Source organism: Pyxicephalus adspersus, chromosome 4 (genome assembly GCF_032062135.1).
Source record: "Pyxicephalus adspersus chromosome 4, UCB_Pads_2.0, whole genome shotgun sequence".
NCBI classification, from domain to species: Eukaryota; Metazoa; Chordata; class Amphibia; order Anura; family Pyxicephalidae; genus Pyxicephalus; species Pyxicephalus adspersus.
This window is the reverse complement of record NC_092861.1, coordinates 26,146,722-26,172,957: the sequence shown is the minus strand read 5'-3', so window position 1 is coordinate 26,172,957 and position 26,236 is coordinate 26,146,722. Positions and strand designations below refer to the sequence as shown.

Genomic DNA, 26,236 nt, shown 5'->3' with positions numbered 1-26,236 from the left:
ATAATAATAATAATAATAATATTAATAGGATTTATATAGGGCCAACATATTACTCAGTGCTGTACATTAAATAGGGGTTGCAGGTGATAGATACAGAGATTGACACAGGAGAAGGAAAGGACTCTGCCCCTGAAGAGCTTACAATCTAGGATAGTCGGCTGCAGCTGAAATGCTACGTGTAGAAGGAAGGAGTTTAGGGGTGTGTGAAAGTAATAACCATGCTGCAACCTCACCATCAGTTGGAACATGCCCTTAAGGTGCGTACACACTTCCAATTTTTATCGTTCAAAATGAACGACGAACGAACGACGAACGATCGATTGGGCAAAAATCGTTCGTAAAAAAAGTAACCAACGACGCCGACGAACGAGGAAAGTCGTTGGAAACGAACGACCGGACCGGCGGATCGGATTGGACGACGATCGTTGACCATCGTTCGTGTGTACGATCGTTCGTTGATCGTCCATGGTCTGAGCATGCGTAATGAACGAACGTTCGTTCACTTCCTGTCGTGCACATAGTTCCTCTATCGCTCAAACGATCGTATCTATTGTGTGTACAATATCTACGAACGATCGTGTCGTTATCTCTATGTGCAGGATCGGTGCTATACGAACGTTCGTAGATATCGTGCAGGATCGTTCGTCGTTCGTTTTCCAACTATAATAATTGGAAGTGTGTACGTAGCTTTAGTGTGTGGATATGACACTCAAGGTGTCCTAACTGATCGTGTCTGCACCAGGAAAAAAGCTTAGCAGCCATGATGCACTTGGGTCCTTCCTTGTTTATGTATGATGTCTTGCTTTCATCATTATGTACTGAAGGAAGCAGACACTCACCAACAATTTAGATTGTCAGACATTAGTCATTACTTTGGGGTGGAATTGTGGTTGGCATTCTTGTCTTGCAGCATTGGGGTCCTTGGTTTGCATATCTGTCATGTCGCTATCTCCATGGAGTTTGTATGTCCTCCCTGCCTTTGCTTTTCCTCCCAAACAGATCCTCTTTGGTTAATTAGCTTTTCTCAATCTGACTTTAGACTATCATAGGGACATTAGATTGTGGGCACCTTTAAGAGGCAGTTAGTGACATGATTATGGACTCTGTAAAGTGCTGCGGTAGATGTCAGCACTGTATAAATAAATATTAGCTGCTTTCCACTGCAGGGAAAAAAAGATAAAATAGTTGAGTGACTCATTTGTATAAAATAATATACTGCTTCTGCTAGACTGGCATTAATTTTCTGTTTGCTGTATTCAACTGAGACTGAACTCTGGCCAGGTCCACTTCCCCAGTGAGTTATAAGTAAGTGTTATTAGCACATTTTATATAGGAGATAATATTTTTGTGGTGAAACTCCCAGCTTTCACTGTGCTAGACTGGTGCCAAACACCCATGCCAGTGGCCTTGCTGCCCTACCAGTCTGAACTGGCGTCATCCTCCTCAGTACATATCTATGTACTTTGACCTACACAGGATGATGCCAAAACCCCGTCCCAGTGGTGAGTTGGGCACTGGCTCCATGAGTTAGGCATAAGTTTAGCCTTCCTCCAAAAAGCATCTTCACCCTCGGAACAAGTGTCTAACCTTTGCAACCTTTGCAAAATGATTTTGTATTCAGCTTAAGGATGAATTGCCATGGTGAATAATGTGAACAATATGTCTCTGGCTCAGAGTGGAAACCTTATTTTAATAACAGGTTTTCTTTTCCTCTAGGACTTATTTCACACCCTTATCTGTGGTTAGAGCTATGTAGTAATTGCCTTTGGCAAAACTGGCAGCTATTGTCCTATTCATTGCTTATAGAAGTGAAGCTATAACTGGAAAAACTGTGGTTGGTCATGCCCACTGGCATATGATGGCAGCTGCTGAAATGTGTTAAGGCTTGGCAGGTGTATGACCAGGGATGGCATTGTGTAGATACATAATCCACTCATCACTATGGCTACTTTACAAGAAAGATACTTATATTCCTGGAAACCTCCCAAAAGCTCATTTTCCATGATATACATAGAATAAAATGTACTTGGCAACAGTAATGCCCACACTAAACAAATCTTATAGTGGTGCTGAGATTACTATAATTGGTAAAGAAAGAGCAAGTGGACTTATTAGATAATATAACCGGGGTGGAAAAATCATTGTGCAGACTGTGCAGCAACACGTGGACCCTTTTTAGGCTTAGAGGCCCATTATTTTAGTTGTGGATCCACTTCCTGTTGTTCCTTACATGTGGGTACTACTGACTCCTAAGCCTGGTGAGAAACAGAAGACATTCTTCATAATGCTCTAGTAATGTTGGGCATTGATGATTTACTTTTCTGGGATGGTGGAAGTAGTCTATTGTGCTTCTCCAGCCCAGGGTGAACCTAATGATGGTAAAGGGCACATGGGCACTGGAAGGGCATGAGTTCTGTATTGCTGAATAGTGGTTCATATGGCAGGCTTGGTACAAGCTGGAGGAGAGGTCAATGGCAGATGCTAAAGAACAGAAGTCATGGACAGGAGGGAAGTAGAAAATTGCTAAACTTTAAATCGATCCCTTGGTACCGGTGCGGCTAAAGAGCAGGCATGGCATGTACAGGAATGCAGTTGCCCTTGCATTGAGATATACACAGGGGTACATGCATTTGGGCCAACTTTCCTATTATTTTCCGAAAAATACCCTATTGCCAGACCATGTATTTCAATAGCAACATTTCCATAAGATTGTTTGTGCATTTATTGTATATCAGGCATGTTTTTACCTGTATAATCTTCCTTTGTGTGAACATTCAGAAGCCTTAGGAATACCGCTTGGTACAGCCTTCTTAGATGTGATATCTGCAGCCCCAGCAGACTGAAATGACACTTTATAGTATTCACCTTTGCTTTTCTCCATCTGCAGCATAAAAGGTTATGTGTAGGGAGGAAGAGGGGACAGATAGAGGAGCAGGACCAGCACAGACAGTAATTAAACCCCTCCAGAAGAGGAGAGGGCTATGATATTCAGGAGAGGGAAGGCTGTGCTAGGGAAGACTCTTCTTGAAGTAGTCAAATTTGTTAACAAACTGTTCATAAAAAGGAACTAGCAAGCAAATAGTAGAAAAAATACTCTCTTTTAAGCATTTTCCTTTTAAACAAGGTTTAAAAAGGTTTTAAAGTTGTCCCAGATTCCATGACACTATGGACTCTATTTATCAATTATTCCCCTTTCAAGTCACTCTTAAAATTTGTTTCTTTCTTATTCATTTCCTACTGTGACAGCTGTGCACTTTTTTTGCGACGATTTGCTGTAGATTTGTCCACCAGCAAATTTCAGAGGAACTGATTGGGGAATGATATATATATATATAGTGGCAGAAGATATATGTTACAATTAGACTGAAGTTGTTAAAAACTCAGTCCCTTACTGCTATTGATCATCTTCTACGATGACCATTGAGTGTTGCAAAAGGTGGATGATAGCTTAGCCTCAAGGTGTCACATGCTTCAACATATACTGTTCTTGGCGGCTTGGTGTGTTCCATAGAACTGCAGAAAAAGGAGCATAACACTTTTGGTGATAAGGGATCACAACTCAAGTGTGCAATGGCCCCCAGATCCAATGTGCAGCTGTAAACCCCACAGGTACCTCCAGCCATTTAGCAGGCCCATGGCTACATATTCTGGTTTAGTAGACATCAGCAATTAAACTAATATGATGCAGAATATCAAAGCAGTTATATAGAGGATCATGTAGGATCTTGAGCTTTACTACATACAGGAAATCCATCAGAACAGGAAGGTCAGACTTTTATCTAAAATCAAACTCAATATTTCTTGAGGCTTTAGTGCTCCAACCATCGTAAAAAAGGCCTTTAGTAATAAATATATTTTTTTATCCTGCATTTGTGCTGTTTATTGACATTATTTGTCAGGAAAATGAAACTCACTGAAAGATTTATCTGTCTGGCCTTGGCAGAACATGTGCACAAAACTGACTAACAACCATCGCTGAGCCAAAAATCACAATGTAATGTGTGCAAATGTCAGCTGGAATTTTCCAGGATGCGGACCACTATATTTTCTTAATAATCAGATTGTACTTTGCTGGAGATGTCTAAAGGAAAAATGATAACATATATCCAATATATAGACAGTTTTCCCCCTTGGGAGATGCCAGATAGGCACATTGAAGTACAACACTCCTCTTTATAGAAAAAGCTACATGCAGAGATTTTATAGGTAGATCAATCTACCCCCCTCCTGTTACAGCAATTTACCTAGCATAGTTTAGGGAAAGAGGAGACGTGCATCGCTTTCCTAAATGTTTCATAATCACCTGCCTGGTATTTCCTTTATTTGATTAAATGGCATGCAGTGAACTTTATACACATTCAATTTTTTTGTTTTTAGTACAATATCGACAGGATTAAGGTTTCTGTACTATGTACTATGTATTCTATGTACTATATTATCCTATGAAGTATTTATTAAAGTGTCTGACAGAACACTTCTAAAAATGATTGTGCCTAATCAGTATCTGTAATTTGATAATAATGTGCCTGAGATTCCTCCTGTAAAGTAGCTGAACACATCCTGAAATGTGAAGGTATCTAAGATCTGTAGCCATGGGCAGTACGGTGGCTCAAAAGTTAGCACTCTAGCCCTTGCGGCGCTAGGTCCTGAACCTCGGCCAGGACATAGAGTTTCCAGGTTCTCCCTGTGTGGGTTCCCTGCCACATTCCAAAAACATGTATTTAGGTTAATTAGTTTCCCCCAAAATTGACCTTATGACTATGGTAGGGGCATTAGATTGTGAGCTCCTTCAAGAGACAGCAAGTGACTTTGTAAAGCACTGCTTAATATGTTGGCGCTATTTAAATACTGGCTAAAATTATTAATAGTCTCATATCTGTATAAAGGCAGCTTGAAATCATCTAAGGCAATGCTACCTCTTATGCTGTGTTGCTTCTTACTGTTATCCCTGCTGGAGAGGAAGATGTATCTGAGGACCTGCAATGCAAGAATCACTCTGCTACTGCTTTATATTATAGGCAATACTGGTGACTAGCCCTTTTTGTCTTATTTGCTTGAGCTTGGCTTCTACTTTCCATTTCCTTTTCAAGTAACAAATTATTGGTTCTGTAATCATATACAAAATCGTATGTCTATTGGATTGTTCACCAATAGCAGCCAGATAATTTCATTTGTGGCTTATGTCTATTCTTTATCGGAGAAAACACAGATTACAAAGAAATGTGTCAAATTTTGTTATACCGAACTGTATGAACTATTAGGGTCAACTATTGGGCATGTGGTTCATTATTTTGTGAGTGGTCCTCACCTGAATTGTAAGGAGAAGCTCTGTTATAATCAGACACGTTTTCTTCTCTGCAACTGAGAATATCTTTTTATTTGCGGTTATTCTCCCTTTACATTTCCAGTGAGCAGTTTATACCTTTCCTAAACCTGCAGGGTAAAATACTGATTAATATAGACAGACCCAATGTACCTAGGTCAGCCTGTTTCATTATTAATATTATTCTACATAGAACTCCTTCTAACCAGTGGTTTATGAGCAGAAACACCATGTCAGGTACACCTTGTAATTAGCTACCATCTCCCAGTTTCCCTTTGGTTTCTGAACAATTCTGAAACACTCCTCTCATGCATGGTTTTCCCTTCTATTTTCGATATTTTCTACATGTTATTAGGATAGAGGAGGAGGAGGTCATTTGGAGAAGCTTAGCACAGCGTTATCTCAAATTGTCTAGACACAAGCCAAGGGCATACAGGATAGATCCAAGGCAACAAAACTAATGCAAGTTTTCATTAAACTAGCACAATTTCTCTTTTTTATTTCACATACTGATCAGGTGAATTACATTCTGGCAGGGCATGCACATTTTCTTGTGCATGTGAAAGCAGCATTGCAAAAACCATAACACCCACATAGATATGGAAGCATAAGAATAATAATGTGATCAATGCAGCAAGATTTAGCAACAAGATTTCACCTTTCTATACACTGGACAAATAGATGGAGTCTGATTGGCTGTTTTTGCTACACTCTTTCATATTTTATTAGATAGGCCCGTTTGTGTCTTTAGCTAAGCAGAAATGTGAAGTAGAGAGAAGCTCCTAATCTGCATTACCTGCAGTGTAGCAAACAGCAAAAGGTGGCTGAATATTGTAAGGGGTGACGTGGTTAATATTGAAGTATAATTTCACCTTAACTCTGTAGGCAACAGCTCAGATAAGCATCCACTGCTTCCATACATGGAAATGAGTGCCTGCATTTAGTATTTGTATATACAAATAATTTTCATACACAAGACAGGAAAACTAAAACAACCAGGCCAAATCATAGTATTCAAGAGCAACTAAAGCTGTGTCCAAGAAATAGCAGGCAAAGGACCAAGGGATCATCACCAGCATTGCCTGTGGTCTTCCTGCTGCTGATCTTTCCCCATTAATAACTTGCCATGTCTTGTTCTGCACAATGTCTCTTTGTTGGGGTGGCATGTACAGTGAGCAGCACAGCACACTCTTTTTGAATCTCATGAGACTGGGGGTCAGAAGAAGCATTTCCCTAAAGCATGATATTCACCTTTGCTCTGCTCAACATTTTTCAAGGTTCGGGATCCTTGGTCATCTCAACTAGGCCAGGCCAGGGTGACCTTAACTCCAGGGCATGAGAACTGGAGTTCATTGAACTCATCAGATTCCAGGACTGTACACAGAGTACAGCCAAATCTACAGTTTGGGAAATATTGAAGGAAGAATATTTTACTGCAGAAAAGATAGTATTACAAAATCTGTCCATCTCACAAATGTTTACATTTACATGAAAGTGTACTGCTTTACACTCTCAAAATACAGATTTACAGCTATGAGGCGGTAGGAACAGAAATGCCTGGGAACCAAAACCAAGAAGTGCGCTATTTCCCAGAAAACAAAAAGCAACAACTTTTGTTTTTAAATATTTTAACTAAGAAACAAAACTAATAAACTAAAGATCTGTTGTTCTTTATCAGAGTTGTTGTTGCTAAAACAATACACTGCTACCGGTATGATAAATTTGCTATAACAAGCAGAAAACCCCCCTAAAGGATACTAAAGATAGTCTTAGAGGTATTCTGTACTCCTGGATCTGCAATCACTCAAAATATTTGAATTTCCCACTACGACCCCCATCGACGGGCGCATGCACGGACATCATCAGGAATCGCCGAGGGACGCGTACGCGAACGCCGGGTGCTCTAATTCTTTCCGAACTTCCATACTTTCATGCAAAAAGTCCTAAATTTTTTGCATGGAAATTTATTTTAGATTGTAGGCTATAATTCCCTGAATTACTCAAAAAAAAAAATCTTTAAAAAACAAATCTTAAAAAAACAAATAGTGTATAATGTAATGTATTTGTATAGTAGCTTATATAATATATATATATAATACAATTATTTATATATTTTATAAAGATTTCCTTGTATTGGACTCAATACAGCTTTTCTGTATTGAGTTCAATACAAAGTTATTTGAATTTCCCGCCCCGCCTCCCGCACCGACGCATGCAGCGACGTTACCGGGAAACCCTGGAGATCGTCACTGCACTCGCCGGGAGAAGAAGGAAGAGGACAGACGTTGTATGACAATGTATGACGATCGGATTGCAATATAACGTTTGTTTATATTTTTAACCACCTGAGAAAAGTTCGGGTTGAACACTTTTTGCAAGCGTTTTTCCCCCGAAGCAAGGTCAGGTTTAATGGCCAGGTGGTTAACATCTGATATCTTCAACTGCAATAAAAACGCAATATCAAAGATTAATGTAGCAATTTTTTATAACGTTAAAGGGTCACAAACCTTGAGTCAGAGCAGTCCAACCAGAATGTTTAGGACAGGATGGCAACTGTGGTCTCAATGTTCCTTTAATAAGTCCACATGTAATACATGTCCTCCTATCATAAAAAGAAACAAATCATATGGAAAGCCTATGTGCTCCGGGACATCTTAGGTCAAGGTATGAAGGATTTTATGCATGAGACAATCCATATATCTGTCTGGAAAAACCCCATTTCTTTATTAATGGGGTTGAGGGAATAATTCTCTGTATGCACAGATGCCTTCCCTGGCTTTGTGTATATATTATTAATAATAATTTCTTCAAATATGCAACAACACAACTTCAATCAAACTTATAATTTTTTTTTTTACTGTGAAAACAAAAAAATAAGCACGTTTTATAAAATAGTATTCTGGAAAAAAAAAAGTAGAATAGTAATAGCATAAAAAGGTGCCATGCCCTTTGAAAATCATATTGGTCATTTGCTGTATGCTCCCAAGCTTGCCACTAGATGGCAGTGATGAGAGCCATGTTTGTTGATTGGAATCTCATTTTTGGTGAAATAAGTATTCAAATCTTAGTTCACAGGGGCGGATGTATAAAAGACTCAAACGTATTACCCGTCACAGTACAGTAAACTTATAACATGTAAATAAAATGCCACATGAACCAATCATATATCTGTGTGGAGCTGCATATTTCAGCACACATCAGTCGTTGGGCAAGGTAAGCCATGGTCCATGAAGCTTCTTCCTTTTTTCACAGTTGAACCTGTTACATCTCCATTATTCACAAGGAGGATAAAAAAAATCATTCATTCCTTCTTGCTGTTAAATTATTATGCCCACTGTATTTTGTAGGGAGACACAAACATAACTCAGCAGAGTTTTCATTTAAGTGCAAGAAGTTATACACATTTTTTTGAAAATAAAAATGCATCCAGTGTGCAAATCAATGTTCTATAGATACACATGTACTTTTACACATTGATCCTTTTACATTTATGATCAAGTATCATCTGATTTATTCTCAGATGAATTAAAGCTACTTAACAAAACGGCAGATTTAGGTCTGCCTGCACTAATATAATCTTTTATAGTGGATCTATCAGTAATGTTCCTAGTCCTTATGAATTCTTAACATGTCCTTTTCTAGGACAATTGAGACTGCTGGTGTTTTACAGCTCCCAGGTGCCTACATGCAAAGGGGTGACAAATGGATCCAAGTCCAGTCTATGGAGGCAGCTGGGTGGTAAATCTCCCCTAGACACTGAATGAAGCATCAAGAAAAAAAAAAACAAAAAAACAACACATTTGGTCCAATGTTAAACGCAAGTACGGCTATTCTGAGCCCCCCTAGACTCCCCTACCACAGAGACCAGTGTAGTGTTGTGCAGCCTTTTGGGGGTCTAATCTGTGGGAGGCTCTAATGAACTTTTACAATTGCCAGACACATTGGGTCTGATTTATCAAAGCTCTCCAAGGTTGGATACACTTTCATCAGTGAAGCTGGGTGATCCAGCAAACCTGGAATGGATTTCTTAAAGCTCATTTGTTTTGTTAGCAAAAGTCTCAATCCTGGACCAGATCAGTTCCAGCTTCACTGATAAAAGTGTATCCTCTCCAGCCTTGGAGAACTATTAAATCAGTCTGTTATTGAGAAGCTGCAGAAAGTCGGATTTTAAGTTTCATAACTATCTGCTAGCAAATTTATTTTAATGAAACCATGAACTGTGCATTTGAAACCCAATGTACACTTCAGGCATTCCTTGTTGCTGGGATAAATTACCTCTTGTGCGTATCTGAGTTACATCAGGATGGCCACTCACAATTGCTAACGATGCCAAACCCAGAAAAAGACTTTGTGAAGATTGGGCTTTAAACATTGAAATGTAAATAGGTTTTAAAGGGCCAGTTGACCCAGTGCTGATATTTCAGTGATATATAAATGTGCCAAACAACCCACCAGTGTCTTCCCCCTGCTGCCTTATAGATCAAATTATCGCAGCATAACACTTTATGTCAATTCACTCAAACTCCAGTGACAGTTCAAAAGTGCTTAAATTCCTGTCTGTGATCCAATACATAGGAATGAGTGGGAGTGGTTGTCACTGATCCAGGGAGTCATTGGATAAAATTTACAATTTTTATTTAAATTGCTATTCAGTAACAACCACCTAACCGCACAAAGTACTGCGCCATGCATGTGTTAGAGCACTGCAGCGCCTTTCATTACTAAAACAGGAAGTAGTGCACCGAATTGCTAAAAAGGGTTAGGTGAAGTTTCTGGTACACTTGGATGTGTAGGCAACCCATTCAACCCAACTCAATTACAGTCAAGTTGTGCACTATACAGGAGCAAAGCTGGCCTGAAAGTTTTGATATGTATAATAATTATTAAATACATGAAGCCATGCAGTTTTGTGAATTGACAATATATTCTCTTTTCTTTCCTGCAGGAAGAGGCAGCACCTATGTAATAGCTGCATTAGGTGGCAGACACTGGGAATTCACATGCACACGCTACCTAAGAGAATCAGATGTAAGGCACTGGTTGGTGATTTAACTTGCCACTAAAAACTGTAATATCAGCTTTGGGTAAAAAGCTCAGCGACATTTCCTAAGGTGCATCATCGTAGAGCAGCCTATAAGCCCCTGATAAATACATTTGCCCTGCATGTCAATATATATTATTAAAAAGTGCACATAAGTAAAAACGAGGTGTGGAATATTATTAGGTCTGTAGTACCATATATTTACAGTGCAAAACTAGCCATGATTATTATATAGTCAAACTAATTAGTGTAAAGAAACAGAATACAAAACAAAATTATTAATAATAATAATGTTGAGATAAAACATACTTGGTCTTCTTATCTGTACCATGGTCCAGCAGAGATACAGTTTCCATAAACTTTTTACTACCAGCACACGAGTCCTTTAAAAATACATCAATTATACACAAATTACATAACAGCACAATGGGCTCTATTTAGAACTGGAAAAGGTCGATAAAGTGCTGCGGGGAGACAGGTGTAAGACAGCTACTGGGATCATTAGCAGTGCAGGGGTGTCCAGAGTCCTAACAGGAGGAAAAAAAAAAACATTAAATAAAATTGTGAACATTTGTCCCTCTAAAAATACAAAGCTCACCAAATAAATACTTGCAATGGGTCCTTTCATAAGGGGGTGAACTCTCAGTTTACAAAAATGTAATATTTATTATGCACAATACTATTTATAAAGTGAGGTAAAGCTTTAGGATTTTCATCAGGCAGGTCCTTATTGCAGCAGGGGACAGGCAAAGTCCCTACCGCAATAACTGCTCTTACCTGCCCAACACATCTGTCAGCATTCGCTGAGCTGCACAGGGTTGTCAGGGATAACTGGCATATCTGAGGCTCCCTTGAGTGTGCCAGGGGTGCGCGGGAGTTACGTCATCCTGGCCCAGCCAATCAAGGTGCCACAGAAAAGAAGGGAGAATATGGAGGCACCCCAAATGGAATGGGGACAGGTGAGTAACCCCATATGGCCGGACAGGGTAGAGGAGACGGCTGTACCAAAATTAGCCTAAACTGGCAACCAACTGTATATTTATTACCACTAAATTATGTATGTGTAAAAGAAGTTTAAATGGTCATAGCTTCTGCTATGAGCTGAGTCTGTTGAAGTGTGTGTGCTGGTTCTTTATGTCACTTGGAGACTCTACAGACAAGAGTAACTGTCCTGGTGGTTGAACCTGTTCCTATATACCTCTGATACTGCAAAATCTTCATCCACCTGTGTAATCCTATTTCTTCTGCTGCAATCTCCAAAATTTCAAAAATCTAACAAGGACCCCATGTAATGACTGTGCCAAATCTGCATTTATTATTATTAAACTGTAGATTAATTAGGGGTAGTGGAGACCACTGTACCGAAATTACCTGGGGTCTCATCAAGGAGACCACAAGAGAAAAATCACCTTTCAGCATCCACCAAAAACTGGAGTAACTATTGAGGACTATCAGTTATCAGTTACACATTATCAGTTAATGTGTAAAAAAAAAAAAAAAAGACTCAAACTGTATGTTAAATTCAGACACAAACATGCAAATGGAAGTTAATCTATGTCATTTTTCACTGCAGGCAAATACTAGTAAATGAATATGCCTGGTGACTGAAAAACATTGAGTGTTAATGTTATTGCAAGTTCTTTTTTTTACATTTGGGTTAAATGTGGAAAGATTAGAAATCTTGTCAGGTTTTTATTGTTGTCTGTGGCCCTGCTAGGAAGAATCACCTTTGGTTCCTGTACTGTACTGAGGAAAAACTACAAATGTTTGAGCCGCCTCTAATACAAATATTTGAGAAATGGCCCATTGTGAGAACCAAGTTAAAGAGGATATCACTTTGCTTTGTAGACTTAATGCTGTGTCTCTGGGACACAAAGCAAGTTTAAAAAGGAGTCTTAGGCTGCATACAATAGGGCACGTGCAATAACTGTTATTGGAACGACGTTTCCAATGACAAAACGACTGCACGATGCGTAAACAAGTGCTGTACAGCACTATTTTGCTTTATGGAGAGGGGAGGGGAGAAAAACAATGGAGCGGCACCCCACAGTTGCCCTCTCTCCTTCACTTTCATTGTGATGGTTTGCCGTCTGTGGATCCGCCAGGACAGATGACAGAACAAAGGACAACGAGAGCTGCACACTCCTGTCTTGTTTGATACCAGCCCTGAGGCAATTATTGGATGAGAATGATCTGATGTGTGTATGTAGCCAAATCAAGGGGGATTGCTCAATATACAATTAGAAGTTTAGAAATGGGACTGTGGTCTACAGCAGGTCTAGTGGGGTCGGGAGAAGGACCCACCAGCCAGAGCTGCAAACCACGTCTGCCGTACGCATTGCAGGCACAGGGCTCAGTCAGACCTGTGATGGAAGAGTAGGCATGTTCTGACATCATGATGTCAATCTGGGGAAAAGTTTCTTCTCCTTTGAGTGACACACTGCTCCCCGCACATGCACGGTTAGGAGTCCTTGAGATTAGTGGTCTGCAAGCTCCAAAAGGTTGGAGACCACTGGTCTACAGTACAAACTACATAGAGGAAGGAAGCAGGAATCTGATTTGTTTTCTGGATGAGCAGTTCTAGTACATTACTTATAATATTGTCATTTTTATTATGTTTATATAACCCTTTTATATTTCTACAAAGTAAATAGGAGAATGGTTAGGGGCAACTCCGACAGTTGCTTTCAGCAACTTTCACTCATAAGGTTGGAGCAAAGAATTAACATATATCAAACACACACACACATCATGAGAGAAGCATGCACCAAATACCTTAAAGATAAGAGCTAGCTGACAGTCCTTCACAGATAAACAAAGAAGAAAAATAGAAAAGGAACAATCAGTACTTTTTTAACACAATCACACCATCATAAAATTATAGGGCTGTAATAGATTATTACAATGATCAGTTGTTTGTGAAATTTGTCCCACTAGTCAGCAGTGTAAGAGGCATTCTTCCCACTGACCACCAATGCTAATGTACTTTGAGCTGTGGATAAAGTATTATAGGAGGGGGTCCCTGAAGACCTGAAAGTTATTTCAAGGGTTCCCTCATGGTAAAAAGGTCAAGAAAGACTGCTATATAGGCACCTGTGTGATGTTCTAGTCATTAAACACGGCACATCAAATAAAATACAACACTGTAACACCTAGAGCAGGGAGATCAGATATTTAGGAGGAAAAAATGAAATGTAACAGGACGGTTTCCTTGACTTTAGCAATGTAGAATCCTTATTGGCTGCTGTATAAAGAACAGCTTACAGCAAAATGTCCAGAATATGTATAAAACCTCAAAATCTAACCTCTCAATTCAAATCTAATGAAACCATTCCCCCCTTCATTTTTACTACTTTTTGGATTTCTTTCCTGTTGCAAATATTATAAAAAAACAATTTCAAACTAGCAGGGGGAAAATTCAAAACAGACTAAAATATTGTTTTATCAAAGGAGTAGTTGATGCTTGAAGCAGATTTGCAGCAGAGGTGGGGAATCAGTCAACATTATGTAAATGTTAAACATAGAACTACACAGGAATAAAAATCACCAAAAAATCAAATCAGATAAAAAATATCCAAGCAGGCAGCACATGGAATGATATGGTAACAAATCTCTCACCTTCCAAAACAGAATGCTGCAGTGACGACAGAAGTGCAATGTGTCGCCGTATTGTTCCCTTTTGGGGTAGAACTTTTGGAGTCTGAAGAACATCTGTTTCCAGTCAACAAGACCTTTTTCTGTCAAGATCAAGTGCTGGCGAAACTGGGGGGGAAAAAGAGCAATTTTAAAGAAAACATTTGCATCTGTAAAAATTCAAATGCGTACATGTGCTCTACAATTACTAGGTGTGATAAGAAGAACAACCTGAATAACATAAAGGTCTGCTAAACATTAATGACAGGGTTGTATAAAAAAAAAAACAAACAAAAAAAAAAAACCTTTCGATAGCCTCAATATGTTTATATGAAACTGTTTCAGGAACCTATCTGAACCGAACTTTAACCAAATGGTGCACTGAATTTTGCTTTAAGAAAGGGGAAGGGAAGAAAATACAGGAACCCTGCACTTCTACTTGGACGCTTAGGGGACCTGCAATGTCATCTGCATATATATGAGGTATTTAGTGGTTCAGAGCCCATGTCTTAATATAAGGTGCCAAGCCTTGCGTGTAATTTAAAAGCAAAACAGATAAAAGAGGAACAGATTTTTGGCAACTGAAATGGTTTACTCAAAATACGTGTAACAGATTTGTATACAGGAAAACACAAATAAGCAGATGTGCTTATTATAAGTGTTAACCAGAAGATTGCAGTACGTTTGAACAATATCTAATTGTCTCTTTTTACGGACACGTTTTGCCATTTGGCTTCCTCACTAACTGGAATATTGAAGTTCCAAGATAACATTGTGAATGGAAATTTGAGGAACTTGCCCAGCTGGGAAATCCTCAGGGTGGCTGTGATGTTCTGTGCCTCCATTTCAAACCTTTATTTAACCCCTATACACTTGTGTGACTGTGTTGGCTACTACTGAGCATTTCCCTGGCACTACCAACACATAAGCCTGGACTCATTGGTCTGATCACATTGTCGCCACAGGATTTTCCCTAAATCCTAAACTACTCCATCGCTCCTCACCCTCCAATCCTCAAGTTTCTGTTCACAATGTCATTTTGAAACTTGAATATGCCAGTTAAGCCCCTACCCTTCCCTGAGAAAGCCAAACGGCGAAACGCATCACGAAAAAGAGACAACTAGATATCCTTCAAACTTACTGCAATCTTCTGGATGCCATTGCATACCTGCTCATTTGTGTTTTCCTGTATACAAAACTGTTACCAGTAGCTGAGCTATGTTTCAACCCAGTATGTTAACCACACATATTTTTTTAGTAAACCATTTCATCTGCCAAAAAGCCGATAATCTCTTATCTATTTTGATCTTGGAAAAAAAAAATTCTACTTTGCAGCAGTGCACACAGATTCCTACTTGAAGTTAGTTCATATTGGTTTTATTGGCATGGAAAGCCTACAAGTAGGCTCAGAATACTCTATATTTGGAGAGCTACAGCAATTCACTGGAATATGACTCACTTGTTTTCATGAAATAGTTCAATGCAAGGCTGCCAAGTAAGGATTAAAGCCATAAACAAAAGTTTGATCACAGACAATTACCATTTTTATCAACTGCAAAGAGGAGAAGGGGTGGAAAAAAGAACGAAAAATGCTTATTAGGCAAAAAGAATCAAGTGCAGGCTATATCATGAAATATTGTTTCCAGTGATAATTCTCAGACATTTCTTTAAGTCTGTACAAGGCTTTAGGGAATATCAGCTTTGTCAATGACAATTCAGTCTGGGCACCATGCTGAGCAAAGTTTTTATACCGCAGGAAGAAAGTAGGTAAAAGTTAAAGGGCAGTACAGGAAAAGATTCTGTTGTAGAATTTGTTACCATTTTCTCTGTAAAGTGATATGTGCACAGTGTTTTCCAGAGATGGCGGTCTTCACTTAGAACATGCAAAGTTCTGTTCAGCTGGCCAAGGTTGAGGATGTCCCAGGCATCTGAGAACCTGTGAAATATGTTGTTTTGCATGTGCAGTGGCATATCACAGAAGTTAAGGCCATTGCCAAGTTGCTGGTAAAAGAAACAAAACAGTAAATCATTATAAACATCTATAATTAGTGTTGCCCACCAGAGAAATCTCAGCAATACGGCCATACCGGATTGATCTGCAGATTCATCAGTTGCTCCTGCCAAGAAAGGATAGCCTCTAAGCGACAAATCCAGATGTTGATACTTCCAACCAATATAAATCTTTCCAGCAGCATACACAGTGTGGAGCTCAGGTCATGAAGGAGTTCTCGTATTAAACGTGGATTGTACTGATCATCCAGCACTGAAAAATTTATAGAAAAATTAAAGAATTTGTCATAACTGACAGATCTGCATATTTTAGGAAGAAGTAAAAACAAAAACAATCAAGTTGCTTTAATCAAAATCTAAAAGTTTCAATATTGGATTGAGTTGGCAGGTAAATATTCCCCATCACTTTTTTTTTTTTTTTTTAAAAAGGTCTTTATTAGCAGCAGGTAGGTATAATAACCAATATTAAACATTACAATGATTTGTGACAGTATGATAAAATACATAATTATACATATCATGACAGGTCAAACACTGTTAACTAACGCTGCCCCACTCTGATTTTCCATTTTCTTGGAGTATAGTAAACATTTTTAACAAAACTAAACAAAATAATTAACAGAAAACCTAACCCCTTTACAGAGAAAAAAAAAAGAAAACAGTTAGGCAGGAATAGACACTTTATTATACAATATTACCCTGCAAATATTGGATTTAGAGTAAAGGAATTATATATAAGAATTCAGACGTTACCCAAGGTCCTAAGGTCATACCATGTGGTGTGTCTAAAGAGTTCTATAATGTCCTGGAGCCGGGCTGGGGAAAGAGTGTGCCGTAAATAAGGCATCTACGTACCAAAGAATCTTTGTGGATGTGTCTCTCGGTGTTCAGTAGCTTTTATCTACTGTCATTATAGCTTGAAGATATTGTAACCCCATCACTTTTTAAAGCTAAAGCTCATTCTGCTCATACTTTGCATTCACAGGTTCATCCCTGAAGTAATTTCACTGGGTCCCTGTAATTCCTTTGCAACAAAGGCAGGTTATGGTTGATGGGAGCAGTCAGCAGGGCAGTGTTTATACCTTCCTGAAAACATCACAGCAATCTGTCTCAAAACTCCTCTCAGGAGCCCATGATGCAAGCAGTGGGCTGGTTCTTGGAAGTACTAAAGGAAATATCAAAATACCTTGATAGATGTCAGTATAGGGGAGTGGATGTTCCTAGGCAGACTGCATTTATTTGCACACTGCCCTATATAGTAGCTACGTATGACATGGAAACCATTTAATGAAAGAGCTGGGTCAAAGACAAGAAAGGTTAGGGAGCAAAGGGGGCAGATAATGCTGCACGATCATTGAACAGCCACCCAAATTTAACTGCATAGATGTTAGTGAGAAAATGAGAACAAAAATCATCTATTTATAATTTATCATCATTTTGTCTGCCAGGCAACATTGCAGTATGCTGCTGTGCTTTGTTCTATATTTCAATCGGACAGAAAGCCTTTCAAAACTTGGATGGAAAGAAGCATATTCATACATGCATACATCACAGGGGGATGTTATTATAATTAAAAACTTATTATATGGCGCCAACATATTACGCAGCGCTGTACATTAAATAGGGGCTGCAAATGACCCTGGACCCTGCCCTGAAAAGGTTTATGTAAACAATGAATTTTAATACAGAATTCCTAAAATCAGAGCACCTATGTATTCACAGTGATAATGCTATGGATATTACCTTTTTTGACAATTTTTTCCAAAACATTAAAATAGTTCTTCTGTGCTGCACCACTCAGCGATGTCAGTTGAGACTTTGCAATCAGTTGGAGCAGCTGTAGATAGAGAGAAGTATGTTAGAAGACATAGATGAAAGCTTACCCAGTACAGAGAAACTTTCACCTGAAAGGACAAGCATGTCCCCTGGGCTTGAACAACTGAAAAACTCTTTTACATGCCATGCAACTTTTACAAAAATTATATGAATAACAATACCATGGATAGAGTAGAAAAGGATTAGAACCCTAAGCAGGCTTTATTGTTGCCTGTGTCATATTAATTTGTCATGTAAATTATCCGTAAGACTCACTAATAAATTGCAGAGCAATAAAAGTCTTACCTTGACAACGTAATTAAATCTTCGGATATCCTGAATTGCACTTGAAAAGTCTAAACGATTAAATGCTTCACCCAAGGTGCAATAGCCATGTCTCTGTTACAGAATAGAGAAATGTTAGAATTTGCAACAATATAAAGCAAATAAACGCTTCTGTCTACAAACAACTGGGGCAAACAACAATGGATTTATATACTTGTATCTAAAAGCAACTTACTGGAAGGTTTAATAAGGTTTTTTATTCATCACCCTTCAGTATGGTCACAGATAATGTTTGCAATGTTCAATAAAAAGTTGCCTCTGACAAAGTTCTGCAGACACAATCACTGCTTGGATTGGAGCTTTTGTTGATCCCAAATTACATTTACTCAAATATGAATGCAACAATGGCCAAAGTAGCCAAACACAAGACCAACAATTAAAGAGTAGTCCTTTTTTATTGCACTACACAACAGTAAAGTGATGATATATTGCCACTTTATGGAAGAACTATAGTGTGAAGGACTATTCTCCTAAAAGTCTAAGTAAGGGTTTGTAAAATGTACAGTGGACCATAAGAGTACAATTATGTTCAATTTATACAGCATTTGGCCCTATAGCTGGAAGTCCCTAAAAAATATTTAAAATGAGTCTGTATTTTTTCCTCCAATTCCCAGTTTACATTAAACATTTAGAAGGAAGGAGAAAGGTTACTGGTCTACTGGACCAGACAAAGGTAGAACAGTCTATTATGTCCTCAGTGAATGGTTGTCTTGAGAAAGAGTCTAGCATTCCATTCAGAAGTATTTTGCATTAGTGTTCCACCAATCAAGGGATTAAAGGAGACATCCACATGTCTCATGTTAAAATCCATTTGTATTGTATTTAATACAAAATACCTGTATTGAATGCAATACAGTGGATTTATATTTGAAAAAGCAGTACATTGTTTGCATGAACATTTACTTTACAGTATTTTATAACAGTATGAGTATATTATTATTGTGTTTTTTATTTTGTTTTTAATTTATTATTTTGACATAATTTTGTGTTTCCAACTTTTTTATACTCATACTATTAACATACTGTAAAATAAATTTTCGTGAAAAACAATGTAATCGCTTTTAGACATAAATCCAGACAGAAATGAACCGCTCAGGAGGTTAGGGAAGAGATTTAAATTAAAGTTCTTTTGTGCCTGGAGCTGAAAAGAATATTTTTTCTTTGCTGCACTGAAAATGTTGCCGAGATATGAAATAACCAAGGTCCTTTTCTTTTTTTGAGGAATGCAGTCTCCAGTAGAAAAACTTTGCAAAACTCTTAAGCTAGGTTTAGACAAGCGTTAAGGTTACAGTGTGGTTACTGCTCTCTCAGGTCTCACCACTGAGCTGCTTTCTTGTGAGATACTACAGCTCAATAAAGAATGAATGGGGGCACCAGTAACCTTCTTGGTCCTTGGGCCAATAGGGGAGTTAATGTGAAGGAAAATTAAACCTCTATTTGTTTTCTGTAATTTAATTATATATATTTGCAAAAAAAGTTGTAATATTCCAATAATGTAGAATCACCACATTAACTCACAACTATCAAGGTTTCTTAGTTTGTCAACAGTTTGACCACTGCATGCACACATGAGTATATAGATTTTTGTCTCATCTGATAACATCAACAGACTGTATCAGCCTTAAAATGTAAGCAGTAGGCCCAAATGATAAAAATGTTATCTTCTGGTGACAACTGCTTACCTTATCTGTCCAGAGATTCCTTTTGACTGGTGTAGAATATACTTACCTCCCGTGTACTCCCCTTTTGAACATAAATCCATTTATCTCTGTAAAAATCTAAAGAAAGAAAAAAAATTAAAATAAACAAAAAAACTTTTATTCTTAGAAGCCTTTAAACAAAGTCTCAGTATAAAATTCTCAATAAAAAGCTGGTTCTAAAAACTATGTATAGATATCTAAGGCAGGCCTTCTACCATATTTAGAACACTGGCAAATTCTAAGCATTTCTTTGTTTGTTGTTTTTCTAGATGCAGTGGGAGAGTGATGGTTGATAGTCCTCTGAGAATTTGTCATGGAGCTACCTCTTTAGTATAAAACACAATTTCAGGTCACATCTAAAAAGAAGTATCAATTCTTTTTTTTAAATCATTATTAAAAGGTAGAGATTTATCTTTAAATAACACAAATAGCTCACACCTCACAGTAGCACAGCATGAAATAAGCCAATTTACACTGTCCCAATTCTAAAACAATAGAGGATAAACTCCGAGTGCCTTTACTTTACAATACAGGTTTTAGCACAGTAATCCTTTGTAAATGTCCGAATGATATCAACTAAAATAAAAAATGCCCTGACAGGTTAAAGCAACTTGTAGCAGTTTATCTGGATTTTAGCTATACACGTGCAATGCACTTACACTGAGACTTTGCAACATTGTTGAACTGTTCCTTTTCTGATTTATTAGCAGAGAATGCACAATTTTCTGGTGTGTAGGGTTCTTGATCATTAAGATTTAGCCTGCAAAAATCAGGAAAAAGAAAAAAACACTTCAATTACTAAAGAAAATAAAAACTTTAGATGTAAAGTTGTAAATCAGAAAACATTATTTAAAGTCCATTAAACACATTCCTCACCTTCATTGGGCATATCATAATTTACCATATAATTGTAAAACTGCAGGCAAAATAATATGGAAATATAATACATTTACATTTATTGCTTGTGACATTTTTTAATCCAGCCATTTTCATGATACATAAACCTTTCAGTCAGTAGGATCGCTGTACCCCTTTCTGATTTGCCATTACTAATGTCTGGACCAGCCTCTGCTCAGCTACAGGAAAGTAATGATACTAATTCACTATAGAATGACTAATTTATCATGAAGGTACAATGCTTAGTAAAGTGATGGATCACTTGGTAAAATTTTGATAAACTGTTTGCTCTGAATGTCTCTTTAAATTTTGTTACAATAAAAAAATAGGTTGTGGTATACTTACAACTCAAGGTTAATGTTGTCATTTTCTTCTGGGTCCTCGTCACAAAATTCCCACCTTTTCCACCCATCTTCAGTTTTTATCCAGGTCCAGCCTGGAGAACGCCAATCTTGGCCCAAAAACGGCATGACTGTCCTGCTAATCAAAGCAATAGATTCATTCATTCATCCTTCCCAAGCATAGTCATAAGAGCTATTAACAGGTAACCTGTATATAACAGGTAATCTCTATATAAAATATACACCACAGGATTAGTTTAGTAGAGTTGCTACCATTAATTTTCTACAAACAAACCACCCAGTATAGGTTGTGCTGTGGGGCTGCTATATATGATTACTCCCATCACTCGGGTCCTTTGTTTCATGTTGAAGAATATATATTGGGAGGGAGATTGAGGACATCACTTGTCTAGCACAGCCATAATGGTGCAAATACAAAGTTGTCAAACAGTCTGTAATACTCAACTGAAATAGACTCAAACCCAGTAAACATAACACAATATATAATTTCATGAAAAGTAACTATTCACACGCTGAATAGGCAGCACTGGTTTAACTATTAGAGAGTCATCCCTATCATGCATATCACATTATCAAGGTTCTACAGGCAGAGGACAAGCATTGGTGTGTTACCTCTAAAAGTTCTGCACGTCTTTTTATTGATCATTCTGGTGTGTTGGCTGACCATTCATTTGACTTTTTTAATTAGATTTTTACTTTGTGTGATAATGTTTTCACCAGGGCAGGAGGTGAGGGAGACTCCCTAAAGAGTGCTGCACTTAGCAATAAATCATTGCCAGGGTCCATCTTTTGCCTACTGAATGTTTTTGCTTTTTTAGTTCCACCTACAGAAGTAATGGTCCATCTGCTTGATAAAACTGTGGTAAATGCCTGTTTTCTGTGGGGGAAGCAAAAAAATCTGGAGCTTAAAGGCTTCATTATTTACCATCATATAAACTGGGAAATATGGCCATGCTGAAGGTAACTTGTACTAAATATTTTCTATATATGGTCACAAATGCTGACACCAAAGGGTTTTTATGTATTATGATTGTGTAAAAGCAGCACACATCCACATATTATCTATCTTTTGTTAATAAATACCTAGAGAGCTATGATTATAATGTTAATATTTAATTACAAGTTATTTCTGCTGCTACCACAATTCAGACTGTACAATCCTAGATGCAATTAGCTGAAGTTGTGTGATGGGTACGGCCAAGTTGACCAATTTTTAATTCCTATTCGATCATTGATCCAATAAAGGTTTAGATCCAAAGCGAATTCACCAGGTGACCAATTGTTATTGTAATTCTGAGTTCAGTCTCTGGGTTTTTGATCAGAGATAGATGCATAGATTATAGGTGATGGCAAATTAAGATTAAAAAGTGCACAGGTAATGCCGTGTGTACATGATGATGATGATGATGATGATGGTGGTGATGGTGATACAGCAAATCTTATCAGGAGCTCTCATGTGTCACTCCAACCCATTCAATGATCAGGACAGAATATTGTTAATGTGGGTGCTATGTTTTGGGTTTTTGATCGAGAAAAACCATTGGACCAGTCAGTCAGGCAAACATTTGACAGTGCATCTGCTTGTGTGGACTAGGACTATGATCTTAGAAAATTCAGGGCTAAATCTTTCCAGAATACAGAAGAGGGAACAAAGGAAATACAATTCTCTCTCTGCTTTCCACTGATTGGACTGTTTTTGGGTATGATCTTTGTTACAGAATAATAAAATCATCTCTCCTTAGTTACTTATTAACAAAACATCGATAATCAAAGAAACTTTGTATGTAACAAAACTCAATGTCCATTGAAAACTAAGAGTGGATATACAAAACATAATATGAGACCCCAAAGGAGAAAGTTGACCTCTGAATCCCTGACACAACCTTTCCTAGATCATAAAGAAGGCTACAAACTGGACGATTATGGCTATTTCTTGGGAAAGTGGGTTGGAATTTAATGCCCTTCGCCCTTTAACATTAATAGAAGCCAACTGTTGATAAAAAAAAACTGGACCAGATTCTGGAGTTATTCAACCATTATCTACAGTGGCCGGGCAGTGAAAAGATTCCTTAGAAGGCACTACTTCGCACTGCAATGATTTTGCAACTTGTTACAATACAATTGTTTGGGTTTCAGCACTTTTTTTTTTTTTTATAGAGATAAGTCATGGAAAGATAAACGGCATGTGGCTAAGTAGGGTAAAATAAACCGTACTCACAATCGTCACACTACATAGCTAGTGTCCTATGAATTTTCAAAGCAGCTTTACAGCTTCCTGTGTAATCTGCACTTATTATCATACTGCTTACCTCCCACCAACAAGCCTACAAAATGCATAACTGCCTTCCCTGTCAGAACCCAGTGCCTGAAAACATGTTAGATTGTCGCCACTGCCTAAGGCAGGCATGTCCAAAGTCCGGCCTGTGTTCAGATTTCCACTGGCCCGCAGTCTCTGCCATAAAATCATTATTATGCAGCCCGCCAGCACTGTTGACCACAAAATAAAATACACGCGTACAAAAAACCTATTTTATATTTCATTACAGTTGATTAACCGCCTTGCAATTATTGGCCCGCTACTTGGCGGGCATAATCGGCAGGACGTGTTTCCCCATGTGTGCACAGGGAATCCCCTACAATATAGTGTGCGTGTGAGGACAATGAACACTCTGATTCCACACCAAATCTGGCCCTGTTTGCAAAAAGTTTGGACACCCCTGGCCTAAGGTAATAGACCTGGACTGTATGACAGTAAATAACATCTCACACCCATATACTGAGGGCTGTTGGAAGATAACTAAATTTTAGTGAATATGTCTGATTTAAAAGTTTCTTTTTATATTTATGCCTGAATGCACTTTTAAAGAACACCTTGCAAAAAAAAAAAAAAAAAAAGTCCACAACTCCAAGTAAGTAAAAGGCTGTAGTGTGGGTTCCAGGTCCATAGTGGGTAGATATTACAGTTTATAAATACAGCTGTCTTTTAAATTCTTCCCTCCCCAGTAACACACACAGCCATGATTTATTGAGCACTGAGGGATAAAGTATTTCCTGGTAGGTACCAGTATGAAATAACGTGTGACCGTGCTGGGTCGGTGCTGATACATGGGAGTCCCTATGGCTACAGGGACTTTGGTGCCTCTGACAACTTATACAACACAGGCAGGCAAATATTTACAGCTACAGAATTAAAGAGAACCTTTCACTCAAATGTAGAGTCTGCTATTACTTGCCAAGCCGCCTTCTATATGCAGATGAACAAGATACTTGTAAAGGGTAAAGTTAGATTGATACTTCCCTTACCTATTATCCGACTGCAGCGCCTAGGGAAGGTTAGGGTCGCTGCCTTTAAAAAAAGATCCTTTGAAAACTCCCAAAAAGGTGAAATCCTATGAGAAAATGATCTTGCAATGGACAAACGTCAGATTTCCATTGGACTCCACACAAATGGACGATGACGTCATGCATAGCTGAAAAAGGGGGAATGGTATATCCCCCCTCCTGTTGTGTGCTAATTCCCCCCACCTACTAGATTGTAAGCTCTTCGGGGCAGGGTCCTCTCCTCCTCGTGTGTCATGGTCTGTATCTGTCTGTCATTTAATGTCATCTGTCTATTTAATGTACAGCACTGCGTAATATGTTGGCGCTATATAAATCTTGTTTACTAATAATAATAATATTAAAAAGGAATGAGGGAATATTTTGTAGTTCTTGAGAAGGAAAAGAGGCCTGGTCAGTATGAAAGGTCTTTCTATTTTAATGGAAGGGTTTTTTTTATAGACCAAACAATTTTAAAGTATTATAAAAAAAAAAAAATTCACCTACTTGGAAAATCTCTCAATCCCTCTACAAACCCCAGTGAGTCTGCGCTGTCTTGGCTCCGGGGCTCACCAATCTGTCCAGCGTTGCTATCATCTTCCTCCTCTGGCCCTGATCTCACTGCACATGCCTGAGACGGAGGTCTAGTTTCTTTTACATTACAGGAAAGCCCCTGATGACACATGCTCGATCCCCGGCATGTGCAGAAGGAGCAGCACACAGCCTTCTGGGAAAAGTCAGGTATGTATCCCAGGAGGCTGCTGAAGGGGATCGCCTCTAAAATGTTAAGAAGAAAAAAAGTATAGCCACGGTTTTACAAAATGAAAATGTGAATATTATTATTAATAAACAGGATATATATATAGCAGCAACATATTACACACAGTTTTAAGGATTGAATAGGCTTTAAGCTGCATTTATTTTGGTTTGGTTCCCAAGTTCCCATCAGAAGAGAAATAGAAGGGAAAAGTTCCATATGGGGTGCATTGCTTCTCACTTCCTATTGAGTCTACAGAACAGGAAATGAAGAGAATTGGGGACACAGGTGTATATGACAGGGGTTTAACCCTTCCTTACACCATGTAGAATATATATATATATATATATATATATATAAATATTATACTTGCTCTGCCTGCAGAAGCTCCCTGTACACCAGCACAGAGTGAATGTCATACCGAGACCGGAAGTGGGGGATCAGAAAAAGAGCAGGATGTCACCATGGATACGCTGCACACCTATATAGATAGGTTGTCATCCCTAACACACTGTATATAAATTAATTCCAACATGTTGCCCCTTCCCCTCAGGTGACATCCGTGTCTTATATCTCCAGCAGCCAGTCGGCCCCTTACCTGTCCTCTTCTCTCCTCCGCACATATAATCGCTCAGCTCCTCTTGTTGCCGGAAGTCTTCACATCATATGCTAATGACACCGCTATCTCCGCCCACTCCCGCGCCCATTTGTTAGCAACTAGTGACGCGCCCGGCCAACTTGTAACGCTCGGAAGCTTTAGGCTGATTGGCGGAGAGTTGTAGTCAGGTGACTCAGACCACGTGTTTTTGTTTTGATTCTCAGGTCCCTGAGGCTGATGTGGCGCAGGGGGAGTGGGAAGGGCCGGCGCCATTATAGAGTGACAATCTTTCTGCTTTATAATGTCAGCCATAATAGTAATGTAACACTGATAAACACAGAACACACTCTGCTATATGCTCCACAGTCCAGGGGCAGAAAGACACCGAACCCAGGCATAGTGTAGCCTGACGGAAAATAATAAACACCTATCAATGT

General features: G+C 38.5%; 1 protein-coding gene across 3 annotated transcripts; it reads right to left on the bottom strand.

Annotated features, from left to right (window-relative positions):
* Positions 1 to 8,291: 8,291 nt before the first annotated feature.
* Positions 8,292 to 25,939, bottom strand: FBXO25 (F-box protein 25). 3 transcript variants are annotated; one of them, XM_072407596.1, is made up of 11 exons: positions 25,800 to 25,939; positions 21,110 to 21,244; positions 20,527 to 20,627; positions 19,896 to 19,945; positions 18,129 to 18,221; positions 17,751 to 17,844; positions 16,085 to 16,260; positions 15,816 to 15,998; positions 13,983 to 14,126; positions 13,140 to 13,166; positions 8,292 to 10,891 (listed from the first exon to the last, which is right to left on the bottom strand). In XM_072407596.1, the coding sequence occupies exons 2-11, from the start codon at positions 21,232 to 21,234 to the stop codon at positions 10,802 to 10,804; spliced, it is 1,083 nt and encodes a 360-aa protein (XP_072263697.1). In that variant the 5' UTR covers positions 21,235 to 21,244; positions 25,800 to 25,939; the 3' UTR covers positions 8,292 to 10,801. The 3 variants fall into 3 exon arrangements, with proteins under 3 accessions (XP_072263697.1, XP_072263698.1, XP_072263699.1); XM_072407597.1 differs by having other exon boundaries at positions 21,110 to 21,241; positions 25,800 to 25,870; XM_072407598.1 differs by lacking the exon at positions 13,140 to 13,166.
* Positions 25,940 to 26,236: the final 297 nt, after the last annotated feature.